Source organism: Chlorocebus sabaeus, chromosome X (assembly GCF_047675955.1).
Source record: "Chlorocebus sabaeus isolate Y175 chromosome X, mChlSab1.0.hap1, whole genome shotgun sequence".
Lineage (NCBI taxonomy): Eukaryota > Metazoa > Chordata > Mammalia > Primates > Cercopithecidae > Chlorocebus > Chlorocebus sabaeus.
The window spans coordinates 2,628,429-2,643,750 of NC_132933.1; the positions used below are offsets into that span (position 1 = coordinate 2,628,429).

The 15,322-nt window shown below is 50.9% G+C and overlaps 1 protein-coding gene across 1 annotated transcript; it reads right to left on the bottom strand.

Moving 5' to 3' along the window:
- Positions 1-4,493: 4,493 nt before the first annotated feature.
- On the bottom strand, positions 4,494-10,523 carry PWWP4 (PWWP domain containing 4). The gene has a single exon (XM_073013349.1). It carries the CDS (start codon positions 9,268-9,270, stop codon positions 4,789-4,791), a length of 4,482 nt encoding a protein of 1,493 aa, XP_072869450.1. The 5' UTR covers positions 9,271-10,523; the 3' UTR covers positions 4,494-4,788.
- Between the last annotated feature and the right edge of the window lie 4,799 nt (positions 10,524-15,322).

Consider the following 15,322-nt stretch of genomic DNA (forward strand, 5'->3'; position numbering starts at 1 on the left):
ATTTACCTTGGTAAATAACTACAGGTTCTCTGGGAGAATGTGTGGCTGAGTGTTTCTGACCTCCACTTCCATCAGTGGGCTCTGGGCCCATGAACTGACAGATCTGGACCTTTGGTGGGAAAACCACCGTTTTCCACTGCAGCTGCTAACATCAGCCTTCTGCTTGCCAGTTCATGTTTGTCTTTTAATAAAAATCAAGTCATAGGCCAGACAGCTGTCCCTACATCCAGACCCTGAGATACTACAGTCTGTGACGTTGCCACAGGTCCCTGTTCGTCAAATGAGCCTGACCCCACCCTGATTGTGCCGCCCAGTACGGCAATGGTGCCCACCTGAGCCCTGATAATTTTGTGTCACCGTCTGGACCCCGCCATTTGAGAATCCTCTCATTGTCTGCCAGTCCCATGGCGGCGTCGCTTGCTTCCAACCATTGTTTTGAGAGGAGAGTCAAAGCAGAGCTTCTCAAAGATGCTGGGGCCACCCCACACTAGCAGATTCCTCAAAGGGAACAACGTTCACAGGTAGGGCCTCTGGTCTCAAATAATGAATCAGATCTAATACTGCTCTCCCCTCAACCCTCTCACCAATTGGTCAATAATCTGCCAAGGCAGTTCCCATAACTCCACATAATTTACCGCAGGCTGTCGTTGTCCAAACGTGAAGCAGCCAGCCCAGCAGGATCTGAGGCCAGCCCCAGGACGGGGAACCCCACCTTGTAGCTTCGTGCTCCCATGTAAATACACTCTCCCCTCTATTGAACTGTATTCTGTCCGCCGTCTTGCTGGTCCCACATGCTCAAAATCCATTCCCAGCTATGCTGTCCCAGGTCATGCCAGGGCATCCTAGCCAGCTTCTACAGATTATCTGAATATGAGGTATTTCCCACCCAAACAGAAACCGCATTTCTCTTCTGTGCTGTGATCTTTCCTATTCATACTTTGCACTTGTCATAATGATGAAAGTTAGTGGGAGGAATGTTAGGTAAGACAAGCAATTTTTTTTTTTTTTTTTTCTTAGAGACTGGGTATCGCTCTGTCTCCCAGGCTGGAGTGCAAGGGTGCCATCATACCTCACTGCAGCCTCGACCTCCGGAACTCAAGCAATCCTCCCACCTCAGGCTCCCGAGTAGATGGGACTATAGGCATGTACCACCACACTCAGCTAGCTTTTAAATATTTATTACTGTAGAGACAGAGTCTCACTATGTTGCCCAGACTGGTCTCCAACTCCTAGACTCAAGCGATACTCCTGCTTCAGCCTCTCAATGCGCTGGAATTACAGGCTCGAACAAGGCAACATCTTTTACGGCAGCTCCCTTGGACGAGGTCTTTACAGAGCCTCCGTGGCTAAGGGGATTGCTCCCCAATTAGAAAGGGTTAGGTGGTTGCTAATGCCAGGGTGAGGGTTCAGGAGATTCTAGGTGTTCAAAATTCTCATGGTCATCACACTTACAAATCTGAGGGTTCCCCTCTTTCCCCATCAGTTGCTTACTTGGATATAGAGACCTATGAATGTGGTGTGAGCCGTCTCTGTGTGTGCAGCTCTGCCAAGCAACGGTTAAGATCAGGGCCTGATGTGCAGCAGTCTGCCTTCTGACTGGAGAGGAGGAGGTCACCTTAACCTAGCGGGTCAGGGTGGGTGACAGGCTGGGCTCTGTCATCGGACACACAAGCACCTGTGATGGAGATCCAGCTCAGGGCAATCATGGAGGGGCCGCAGCATCTGCTCAGGCTGGAAAGGATCTCAGAGTCTACACATCCCTCAACCCACCCACAGGCCCCGGATGCCTTTTAGTGACCCTGATTCAAGGAGGAGGAGAATAGATGCATGTCCGAGGCGTGTCTGCCTCTCTTCAATAGATGCTCCAAGCGTCAGTGACATCCAAGAGAGACCTGGTACCCTCACATCACCCCAAGCCAACAGACACCTATGATCTCACATAGTTGGGTGAACCTGGGGCTCTGCTCTCAAAAACAGTCAGTTGGCCCATGACGCTGGTGAGTATTTCTCACTGACAGGAGGAAGCAGTGCATGCTTGTTACCTTAGAGATTAGGTTGTCACCTGAGTCACCACATTTCCATCTGTTTCTATGGCACCTGAAGTTCGTCTTCAGAGCAGAGCCTTCGACCACACCTCACTTGCTCTCCCGACCTAACGTGAGGTCAGGAATGAATGAATGGGGTAGTAAAGCAATGTTAGAACCTACAGATAAACATGGCTCCACGAGAAAGCTGAACTCGGGTGATATGTAGGACTCGGAGACACAGTGTTGTGGAGTAACTAAAGTGTGTTGTCTCGGTGGGTGAGGTCCACACAGAGCACGGAGGTGGTCTGTTTCCAAATAATTGCCAGGGCCATGAGGATGTCACATGGACTGTCCAGGCAGTGTGTCCAGGAGTCTTGGTCACACTCAGGCAGAGTGTAGAGAGGGTTCCATTGGGCCTGATGTATACACCACTTGGAAGGCTCTCTTCTAAAATTTTGTCAGAATTTCCAAGCTATTATTGCTCTGGAAGTGTGTTTATATATTTCCTAGACACTCCACCTATGGAGTTGGACAATCTCAAGCATGACACAGCCGTAGCTCAAGGTGAGAGACACAGTGGTTTTAAGGTGACTCCAAACAGCTCCTCTGCCAATGTTGCCCAAACACATGGCCATGTGAACACATAACATGGTCTCATGAGAACAGGTGACTTCCTCTAAGAACGAAAAGAGGACTCGGGTTCATGTTAAGGCCTTCACGTTTATTTTAACATCAAGTTTGAACAACAAACTGGCTTTTCCACAACATTTATCCTCAAAAACCATCTTGTTTCAAGTTAGCCTAGCAACCTGTGGCCTTCACAACTTAGGTCTGAACTGCATCTGTTTAATATTATTCTGCCAAGGGCCGATCCCACTTAGCAGAATGAAGGCTGCCTCTGAGACCCATTTTTCCAACTCCCAGCCCTGGCGCCTCTCCTTCTCTAGCAGCCCGGAATGGCTTACCGGCCTGCGTCTAGATTGTTGGGACCTGTTGGAGCTAGCCCGTGAATAAGTCGGAAGATGAAATTTGGTGGCTTTGTGCAGCACACCAACATGGCACAAGTATACATATGTAACAAACCTGCACGTTATGCACATGTACCCTACAACTTAAAGTATAATAATAATAAATCAATTTAAAAAAAAAAAAAAAAGAAAGAAATTTGGTGGCTTTGAGACAAATGGCCAAGTCTTGGGGGATGCTGGATCCAGAACAAGGAGCTGGCTTTCCTCCAATTTATGGGCAGGTAGATGGGCTCCTAAGCAGTCGGGCCAGTCACATAGGTGGAGAGTAGCCAGCCTGAGAACGAGATGTCTGTAACTGCCCTCCACAGGGGACCGACAGCTAGAGGGAGAAGATCCATCACTGTCAGTTATGAAGACAGCCGGAAGCCTGTTCTAGGACACGGTTCAGCCGTTGAAAGAGGGTGTGGAATTTCAGGGAAATGCAGAGTGACAATCTTGCATGAGGCTGACAAGACGCTCACTGCACACTGAGATTTCACTCATGCACATCCGGACTATGTGCAAGCCATTCGGTAACTTCATGTTTGGCCTGCAGCTTGATTTTTGAAGACATATCGGAAGGTCGTGTTAACATAGGAGAAAATGTCTCTCTCATGGGATTCAACTCTGGGGGCTACTTCTCAAAAAATAAACAAGCGTAGCAGGGAAAAGGCAGGAATTATCTGAAAAAGGAATCTGATAGTTTCTATCCACGTATCGCCAAAAGAATGAAAAGTCTCACCGATGTTTCCATAAAAATACACATTAGGCTTTAAAAATTATTGTTGTTTAAAAGCTGATACCAGTGGCTTTTTGTGTAAAAGAATATAGGTCCTACAAAGGACACAAACTCATCCTTTTTTATGGCTGCATAGTATTCCATGGTGTATATGTGCCACATTTTCTTAATCCAATCTGTCACTGATGGACATTTGGGTTGATTCCAAGTCTTTGCTATTGTGAATAGTGCCGCAATAAACATACGTGTGCATGTGTCTTTATAGCAGCATGATTTATAATCCTTTGGGTATATACCCAGTAATGGGATGGCTGGGTCATATGGTACTTCTAGTTCTAGATCACGTGGATGCAGCTGGAAACCATCATTCTTAGCAAACTATCACAAGAACAGAAAACCAAACACCGCATGTTCTCACTCATAGGTGGGAACTGAACAATGAGATCACTTGGACTCGGGAAGGGGAACATCACACACCGGGGCCTATCATGGGGAGGGGGGAGGGAGGAGGGATTGCATTGGGAGTTATACCTGATGTAAATGACGAGTTGATGGGTGCAGCACACCAACATGGCACAAGTATACATATGTAACAAACCTGCACGTTATGCACATGTACCCTACAACTTAAAGTATAATAATAAATAAATTAAAAAAAAAAAAAAAAGAATATAGGTCCTAAATGAAAGTACCAAGTCCAGTCAAAAGACATGTTGTGGAAATCAATGCTCTTGTCCTTCAAACCTATCAGGACAACTACACATCCAAAGATGTTGAGGGAAATGCAAGGGTTTGCAATCGTTTAAGAAAATAGCGCTTCACGAGTTTGCAATGAAGACGTGGTGATGAATGTGCCACCACCAGACGCGAGAGATGGGCCCCAGATGAAGTGTGCACATTCCCAAAGTCTCGAATATCCAGAACATACTTACACGCGTTGGGGAAGGGAGGAGGCTTTCTCATTAATTCTAGAAAGGAGGCGGTTCCCTGCAAAGGTATGGGTGCAGGGGGAGAGCTAATTAGCTTTACGGGTGGTTGCTGGTTCCCTTCTTGCCTTCTTTAAGATATTTCTGTCAAACAGCTCTTTCTCCCGGTAATGCACAGGTGGCCCTCGCAGGTACTTCTCCTCTGCTGCCTTGTAATCCAGCCCATCAAGTGCGGCGATGGCACAAATCATGGCTTCCGGGAGAAGAACTTCCAGAACAAAACTGACTTTGTCATCCCTTATCAGAGTCAGCATGGTCTTGTCAACTTGCTTGTAGATTTCTTGCAAATGCTTGGCCACGACTTCCAACTGATCGTCATCCTCCAGGTATGTTTCAACGCAGAGCACATCCCTGTGTGGGGTCAGAAACGCGGTCAGCCACCTGGACTGCTTCCTGCCTTGCAAGATGTCCAGAAGGTGGGGGTCGGCCCCCTTTCTCGTCACGATGAAGTCCACCAGCTTCCGGTTGTCTCGGTCCCGAGCGGCCCTCATCCGGTCCGGGAGGATTTTCTTGCAAGGCCTCTTCCCGCCCAGGGAGGTCTCCTCCTCCCAGTCTTCCAGGTCTCCATAATTCACCTGTGGAAAGTCAACCTGCAGGTCTCCCTCTTGGATGGCTCTCCTGATTGGGTAGCTGACGTCTGCAGCGTAATAGTCCAGGAAAGAGCCCCGGAAAGAACCCCGGACCAGTCCTTCTCTGTAGTGGGAAATCAGTGAGAAGCACCAGTTGACACTTTGCTTGTAGGTCTTCTGGGCTCTCTTGAGCAGCGTCTCTTTCTCCTTACAATCCAGGTGCTTCAGCCTTCGAAGAGGAACTTGAATGCCCCGCTTTCCACGGTGCAGGTTGGCCTCAAGCAGGAGCACCCTTGCAGTCTTGTCTGTGTTGCTGACACTCTTGACCACTGCTGGCCAAAACGGATGATCTTGAAATTTGAACCAGACCATCGTTCCACTTTCAATGGGACATGGCTCCTGTGGAAAAGCAAGGCTGGCGGGCTGCCCATCCTGTTTACCGCCAGCCCTTTGAACCATGGTGACGGGATTAGCAAGCTTGGCGTCAGCAGGGGTCTGAGGTCCTTGAGGTCGCCTCTGAAAATCTGTACCGGGAGGTTTCCTTTTTCTATTGGCAAGCCAGAGTGAAGAAGGCAGCCTGTGCTGACGGGACCCAGAGGATGTGGCCATGCCTGCCCAGCCTGGCTTCCAGGCACCCTCTCCTGGGTCCTGAACGTACCCCGAGAAGGGAGAACATTCTGGGGAAGCAATCAGGGTTTTCTTCGGGCGGCTATCCCTTGTCTCTTCCTTCAGAGCAGGGGGCGCAGGGCTGGTGAGACCTGGAGGCCGAGATGCACCCTCCTCCGTTACTGTGGGAGGCAGGGACATAAGAGTTGAGGCCTTTGCCCTTTTCTTGCCCTTTTTCTCACAACCATGCCACGAAAGTGTCAGGGAATCCTGGCAGGCTTGGGAGCTTTGCAACACCTGTGCTTGCATTCTACCTGGGGTAGGAGCAATGGCCATGAGCACCCGTGACCTGTCCCTGCCCAGGGCACCTGGAGTCAGATCAATGGCCATGCGCGATGGTGAGCTGTCACTGCGCAGGATGCCTGGAGTAGGATCGATGGCCATATGTGCCTGTGACCTGTCACCGTGCAGGGTGCCTGGAGTAGGAGCAATGGCCGTGCGTTCTCCTGAGCCGTCACCACGCAGGGTGCCTGGAGTCTGAGAAATGGCCTTGCGTTTCCGTGACCTGGTACTGCGCAGGACCCCTGGCATAGATGCAATGGCTGTGCGAAATGGTGAGCTGTCACCGCGCAGAGCGCCTGGAGTAGAAGCAATAGCCTTGTGTGCCTGAGAGCTGTCACCGTGTAGGGCGCCTGGAGTAGGAGCAATGGCCCTGCTTTCTCCTGAGCCATCACAGTGCAGGGCGCCTGAAGTAGGAGTAATGGCCTGGTGCGCTCGTGACCCGTCCGCATGCAGGGAGCCTGCAGTAGGAGCAAAGGCTGTGCACGTTCGTGAGCTGTCACTGCACAGGGTGCCTGCAGTGGGAGCAATGGCCTTGCATTTCCATGACTTGTCATCGCGCAGGACGCCTGGAGGAGGAGCAATAGCCGTTTGCACCTGAGAGCCGTCACCATGCAGGGCTCCTGCAGGAGAAGCAATGGCCCTGTGTACTGGTGACCTGCCACCACCCAGGGTGCCTGGAGTAGGAGCAGAGGCCCTGCATGCTGGCGACCTGTCAACGTGCAGGGTGCCTGGAGTAGAAGCAATGGCCTTGCATTTCCGTGACCTGTCAGACCTGCCACCGCGCAGGGCAGCCGAAGTGGGAGCAATGGCCTTGCGTTTCCGTGACTTGTCATCGCGCAGGACACCTGGAGGAGGAGCAATAGCCGTTTGCACCTGGGAGCCGTCACCATGCAGGGCTCCTGGAGGAGAAGCAATGGCCGTGTGTACTGGTGACCTGTCACCATGCAGGGCGCCTGGAGAAGGAGCAGAGGCCCTGCATGCTGGTGACCTGTCAATGTACAGGGTGCCTGGAGTAGGAGCAATGGCCCTGCATGCTGGTGACCTGTCAACGCGCAGGGTGTCTGGAGTAGGAGCGATGGCCTTGCATTTCCGTGACCTGTCGGACCTGTGTCGGCGCAGGGCACCTGGAGTAGGAGCAGTGGCCTTGCATTTCCGTGATCTCTCAGACCCGTTAGGGTGCAGGGCACCTGGAGTAGAAGCAATGGCCTTGTGTTTCCATGACCTGTCACCTCGCAGGGAACCTGCAGATGGGGCAATGGCCGTGCATGCTGTTGAGCTGTCACTGCGCATGGTGCCTGGAGTAGGAGCAATGGCCATGTGCGCCTGAGAGCCGTCGCCGTTCAGGGCACCTGGAGTAGAAGCAACGGCCGTGTGCACTGGTGACCTGTCACCATGCAGGGCGCCTGGAGAAGGAATAATGGACGTGCGCGCTGGTGAGCTGTTACCGTCCAGGGCGCCTGGAGTAGGAGCAATGGCTCTGCATGCTGGTGTCTTGTCAATGTGCAGGGTGTCGGGAGTAGGAGCAATGGCGTTGCGTTTCCTGTCATCTTGCAGGGCCCCTGGAGTAGGGGCAACGGTCGCGTGTGATGGCAGACTATCACTGCACATAGTGCCTGGAGTAGGAGTAGTGGCCATGTGTGCTTGAGAGCCATCGTGGCCGTGCAGGGCGCCTGGAGTAGGGGCAACCCCTGTGCGTTCTCCCGAGCTGTCACCATGCAGGGTGCCTGAAGAAGGAGCAATGGTCGGGCGTGCTGGTGAGCTGTCACCGTGCAGGGCACCTGGAGTAGGAGCAATGGCCATATAAGTCCGTGACCTGTCACCGTGCAGGGCCCCTGGAGTAGGAGCAATGGCCCTGCGTTTCCGTGACCTGCCACCACGCAGGGCCCCGGGAGTAATAGCGATGGCCCTGCGTTTCCTTGATTTGCCACCGAGCAGGGTGCCTGGGGTAGGTGCAAGGCCCATACCCACCCGTGACCTGTCCCTGCCCAGTGAACACGGAGTAAGGGCAATGCTCCTGCATGCCCGGGGCCTTTCACTGCACAAGGTGCCTGGAGCGGGGGCAGTGGCCCTGCTCACCCCTGACCTGTCACCGGGCAGGGCTCCTGGAGTAGGACCAGTGGCCGTGCGTTTTTGCGACCTGTCACCGCACAGCGTGCCTAGAGTAGGAGCAATGGCCCTGCACGCCGGTGACCTGTCACTGTGCAGGGCACCTGCAGGAGGGGCAACGCCTGTGCCCACCCGGGACCCAACCCCGAACAGTGTGGATGGACTAGGTGCAATGGCCCCGCCTGCCCGTGACCTGTCCCTGCGCAGGTCACCTGGAGTAGGGGCAATGCCCATGCCCACCTGTGACTCGTCTCCACACAGTGCACATTGAGTAGGGCCAATGGCCCTGCGCGCCCGGGACCTTTCCCTGCACAAAGTGCCTGGAGTAGGGGCAATGGCCCTGCTCGCCCCTGACCTGTCAGTGCGTAGAGCTCCGGGAGTAGGACCAGCAGCTGTGAATTCTTGTGACCTGTCACAGCACAGGGCGCCTGGAGTAGGAGCAACGGGCCTGCACGCCAGTGACCTGTCACCACGCAGGGCATCTGCAATAGGGGCAATGCCTGTGCCCACCCGTGACCCTATCTTGCACAATGCGCATGTAGTAGGGGCAATGGCCCTGGCCCTGCGTGCTCGTGAACTGTCACCACACAAAGCACCTGGGGTATGGGCAAGGCTGGTGTACGCCCGTGAATTTTCACCACGCAGGGTGCATGGAGTAGGAGCAATGGACGTGCGTGACCTTTCACCACATAGGGCACCTGGAGTAGGGGCAACGCCCATGCCCACCCGTGACCTGTCCCAGCACAGTTTGCGTGGAGTAGGGGCAATGGCCCTGCATGCCCATGACCTGTAACCTCGCAGGGCACCTGGAGTAGGGACAATGGCCCTGCGCACCCATGACGTGTAACCTCGCAGGGCACATGGAGTAAGGGCAATGTCCTTTGGCATCCGTCACCTGACACCACGCAGGGCGCCTGGAGTAGGGGCAATGGCTCTGCGTTCCTGTGACCTGCCACCACGCCTGGCACCTAAAGTAGGGGCAATGGCCCTGCTCACCTGTGACCTGTCCCCGCACAGAGAGCCTGGTTTAGGGACAGTGGCCCTGTGCACCCGTGACCTGTCACTGCACAGGCAGCCTGGGGTAGGGGCAATGGCCCTGTGCGCCCAAGACCTGTAACCTCGCAGGGCATTTGGAGTAGGGGCAATGGCCCTGTGTGTCCGTGACCTGCCACCGCGCATGGCTCCTGGAGTAGGGACAATGGCCCTGGGAGCCCCTGACCTGTCCCCGCGCAGGGCGCCTGGAGTAGGGGCAATGGCTGTGGGCTCCTGTGACCTCTCATCCCGCAGAGCATGCTTACTCTCTGAAGGGATCGTCGGTGATCTTGGGTTTTCCCTCTTCCCAAGACTCCTCCTTAAGTCGCCTTTGCATCTCCAATCATCTTCATGAGGGACGGAACTGGCTGGTTTTTCGGGCACCTTCTGAGAAAGCTGAGAGGGCGTGGTGTTCTCTAGTTCATGTGGTTTCCTTCCTCCACCCAGATTTGTTCTCTCGTTCAGAATCTCCAGGGCCACCTGAAGGGTTCCTCTGTACCCCATCTTCTCTCTGAGTGGGGCACTGAGCTTCGTCTGTGCCGCTGCAGAGGCGGCAATGTCTTCCATTTCAGACTTACTTGGGGTCTTCACGTCTGTGCTTTTCACCTTGATTTTTTCATCTACAGCGAGGATTTGAACTTCTAGAGAAATCGCCTTTTGGGGCTTCGTTTTTGGTGAAGTCCCACGTGTACACAAAACCTTTGCTGGCCATAGGCGGCCTTTCCAAGAGCATAGGACGTACTCAGAGTCCATGATGAGCTGAGTCGTGTGTGAACAGGTAGCTAAAGGAGGTCGAGGGGTCTGCTTGTCACACCCTCTGCTACTGCAGGTCTCTCCTAAACCAAGCTGCTCTGCAGAGCATCCTTTGCCTTCGGACTGCAAAGGATGTGCAGTGTGGGTGGGCTGGGTTCCTCCTCCTGAATCTCCCTGAGGCACTTGAACTTGTATTTCCGGTGGACAATACTGCAGTATGCTGCAACGTGGTAAAGGGAGAACGGAAATGTATCAGAAAAGCATCCTTTTGTGAAACGCAAAGCACCCTGCTCAGTGAGGTTGATAAAATAAGGAAGCATGACAAGCGAGTCTTAGACCAGAGGGATCGACAGATGGTAAGTATTTGGGATCACACAGAAGGTCCCCAGGAGCTTTATTACACACCAAACCCAAGGCCTTGTGCTAATTTTAACAATTCCATATTGAGGAACACCTGCATGGGGAGGTGGGTGTCCTGGCAGGGACCCTACGTTTCTTATTAAGTATTCTGCGCCTTTGGGCTCCTTGGGCAGAAACCTGAGGAAACGCTTCATGTTTGTATTTCTAGGGTGCTAGTATGAACCTGTGCTTCCCAGGAAGCCCGAGGAGGTCTCCCACACACAGATGCTGGGTGTTGGCACCATATCATGTGCAAGAACACAAACATGTAACCCAGAGCTGCGTGGAGCTCATCCTGGTGATTACTGGCTACCATGGGTCGTGAAGATCACTGCAGGCAGCGGTCACTGGCTGCCATCTGCACCTCTTTACCGTGGCTTTAAACTTTTGCCTCCCGACACCATCCGTGACTCTTATCCTGAAAACGAGTGTCTGTACAACTACGGGCAAGGAAAATTCCACTGTGAAATGTCGGCATGAAGTGAATGCAAGCGAATGTTTAGTAAATGGGGAAATCTTACCCAGTGTCACATGGATCGCGGCAGGTTTGGTTCTGTGAGCTGGATCTCTTGCTGCTCACACTGCAAGCGCTGGTGTGCAGACCCTTCAACCCGACTCCGTGCCCCTGCAGTGCGCTGTTCTTCTGGCGACCCAGTGGCACCACGTGCAGATGCTCAGGACCTATGCACTCCTAATGTCAATCTGGAAACCCAAATACAGGTAGGAAACTAAGCCAATCAAGTGATTTATCCTGTTCCCCTCCCCAACTCTCGAGTGCATGCCCTTTTCAAAAAGAACTGACATCTTCATCTCAGGCATCATGTGGATGCCATCTTTGTTTTCTTCCTTCATTTGCATCTCCAAAAATTTCCCTGTTACGCCACTTAGTGTATGCTAGTCTTTTTCTGTTTCAGAACCTTGGGAACTACTGCTTTCCTGACAGCATCCCCCTAAGACACATGGATTCCATATCAGCAGTCTTTCTCTCTCTCTCTCTCTCTCTCTCTCTCTCTGTGCCCCTCTCTCTCTCTCTCTGTCTCTGTGAAATGAAATGTACTCAATGAGATTGATAAAATGAGGAAACATGACAGGTGACTCTTGTCATTTTACTGTGTTTTTCTGATTCTCAAATAACATGAAATGGGTTAGCATGGAATATGAAATGTGTAGACAGACATATGAAAGGACACCACGTCACAGAAGCTCAGTCCACATGACAATGTGCCTGCTTCCAAGGCATTGCCGATGCATCCATGTGCACACACACAACTGGAGCTCCTAACTTAAGAGCATAACTGGAAACATTGTCTTGTGAATGCTCATGTTCCTACCTCATTTGTGTGAACGTCTGTACCGTGAGGCTTCCCTGATAGTTCCAAACTTTATTTAATGAAATGTCCCATATTATAGAAGTGTGCACTGAAGATGCAACTCTTTTCTCAGTCCTTCACTTCCCACCTTCCACATCGAAATACTCTGCTAGCCTGTTGTTGTTTTCTATAGCCATTGTACAATATTTGGTACCGTGCAATATTGGGTATCATAGCTCATTTACATATTTTAGCTCATGCATTGTGGACTTCAAATTACAGGTTTCATGGGCCAAAAATTATTTCCTTAACAAAGGCATGTGTGTGTGTCTTTGTTCACGGGCACTGGTAGATGTAATATGACATGTGTAATGATGATGAGATATACATGCTTTAGGGAAAAGTTGCACAAAACCTTTCTTAGATGAGGGTATGTGAACGTACAGGTTTAATGTCCTCTTCTTTAGAAAACTCAGAGTACTGGGCTGTCAAGCACAGGTGTCACCTGTGGACCCAGAACAAAAGTGAGAAGGAATCACCAATGACCCTGGCACTTCAATCTCCCCTTAACTGAAACTGCCAGCCCATGTCACAAAACAGGTGTGACTGGGCACCCTCAAGCCCAAGTCAATGCCTACCACATCCCCAAATGCAGTCTCTCCTCTCTTCCTCCCTCTCTCTGTCTCCACACACACACATAAGCACACACACACACACACACACACACACACGTTGGAAACTCAAGGAGCCTGGCATTGATGCATAGAATCCATGCTCACTGCCTCTACACATTCCTGTAAATGTTTCTGCTTCCAGTACAAATGCTGTTTTCTTCCTCATTTAGTTCCTTATTTTAAACATAGACAGGAAAACATCTAAAGGGATGTCTAAAATTTCTAAATAGAAAATATTGTAAGCATCAGCCATCCAATCACCCAGAAATGCTTATTGCAAGTATATGAGTCCACACACTCCAGAATTTTTGTCCTGTTGATATACGTATATTTCTTTCTTTTCTTTTCTTTCTTTTTTTTTTTTTTTTTTTTTTTTTTTTTTTTGAGATGCAGTCTCATTCTGTCTCCCAGGCTGGAGTGCAGTAGCGCGATCTTGGCTCACTGCAAGCTCCACCTCCCAGGTTCAAGCCATTCTCCTGTCTCAGCCTCCCAAGTACCTGGGACTACAGGCGCCCGCCACCATGCCTGGCTAATTTTTTGTATTTTTAGTAGAGGGGGGATTTCAACATGTTAGTTAGAAATAGAGCAAGATAGCTAGATAGGTCTACATCTATCTCTGTCTAGGTTTACCTTTATCTGTCTATATTGCAGATCCAGCTAGATCATGATATGCAAATATTGATCTACTTCCGCATACCAGGATCCACGAGATAAAAACGGAACATTCACTAAGCCCAACTCATTTTTGTGAATGAACCCAAGTTCTCAGAGTATTGAATGAGTAGGACAACGTGTTTAATATTTTACTTCAAAATGAAATCAAACCCTGCCTGCACAATACGACTAAGCAGATGAAAATAAAAGGAAAATGGGATAAATAGTAAGTCTACAATCTATAGCATCATAGTCCATTTTAGGTCCCTAAAGAAATTATCAGTAGAGTATTTTCTAGTTTTGGTGTATAACTTTTGTTCTATTCCATTTGCTCTTTAGTTGAGGGATGAAAGAATTGGAAGACCATGAGCTTTTATTTCTGCCATCGACAGCCATGATTTGGGGGATAATCGTTTTGGAAGCCCTCTGTTAATTCCTTTCTCAAGTGAGGGCTTCATTTACTTTTTAGGAACAAGTAAAAGAACACAGTTCCCAGCAGCTCTTCTCAAAGTGGGGTCCCTTTCCTGACGTGGTCCCCCTCCCACTGAGAAGCAGGCATCCTCCCTCCAGCACCCCTCCCTAGCATTACCAGAGCTTTGTGGAGCTCCTGTCGGCTGCTAGGTGTGTGACTTTAGACCCTCCCCAAAACAGGTATTTCCTTCCAACGATGAGCTGGCGGCATCCTTTAGTACAATAAAGGCACCGTGTATTAAATGGTTTCTCTAAAGGAAGTGCATTCTTGTATATTCCTACACCTTCCCTTTGCGCAGGTGAATTGCACATCAATTTTCAACCTATCTGTAGAGACAGGTCTCACGCTTCCCTAGGGTTTGCAGTGCACTTGTAGCACCATTGGGTGAGAATTGGCATCAGTCCAGTTTTCCTGTTATTCTGTTCACTAATTGCAAGCATGAATAGAGAATGCAGTTAGTGAACAATTGCACCGCTCTCCGACCTGGAGAGCAGAGCCTTTTGGTAGACAATAGGAACACAATGGTCCGCCCTGGTGAAGGAGCCTGTGTTTTTCGCTTCTGTCATGGAGAAGGGGCCCTCACTGATTTTCACTCAATTCACCTCATTGTAGTTAGCAGAGCGAGACCAGGAACTTCGCCTTTTACAGAACATGGGTCTCAAGGGTCAGCCACCCAGAATGAGCATAGCATGAGTCCCGGCTTGCTCAAAGTGACGGGAGGCCTTCCAGTACTACCCATCCTAGCTCGTCATTTGCCGGCATCAAATTTCCCTCTCCTAATGTATGCGTCCTAAGTTCTTACAACGAGGAGGCGAGTAAATTTCCATCCTGACGGGGACCTGCGACATTCCTTTAAGGTCAGAAATCCTTGGGGATCTCTGCTTTAAAGGACTGACTCTGGTGACAATGCTCTGGCTCAACACGTGTCACCTCAGGACAGTGAGTCAGGTCTAAGGATGACGCGCTACTCAATCCCCTCAGTCCCGGTTCCTCAGGAGTTGCCAACCTCCATTATGAACAGGAGGGATGAGAGCCCTGAGTAGTCAACTCAATGCCACACCCACACACACCCTCACACACACACACACATCCTCACACACACACACTCTCACACACACACACATCCTCACACACACACATCCTCACACACAAACACATGCACACACTTGCACAATACCCACACGCATCCTCACACACACACATCCACACACACACACCGAAACACACACACGTCCTCACACACACACACGCACACACATACACACGTATCCACACACATCCTCACATACACACATCCACACACCCTCGCACACTATCACACACACGCAGACATCCTCACACACACACCCTCCCCTCCGCCCCCGCCCTCCCCACTGTCACATCGATAGCAGACACCTACTAGTCTTGACGTTCCTACAGCTATTCCAGCTGTCCGCTCTGTAAATATCCTTGTGATATGTGTCTGCCGCCGGGAAAGAAACGTTTACCTTGGTTGTCATAGAAACCGGAGTGTCGTCCGGATGTTCTCCTGGATGACGACTTGCTACGGAGAGCAGGAAACGCCAATACATCCCCCGAGGCTCAGGGTCGATCTGGAGCTCACTCAGTCACATCCCGCCTCATCTCACGCGGGAACCAAGAAAGGA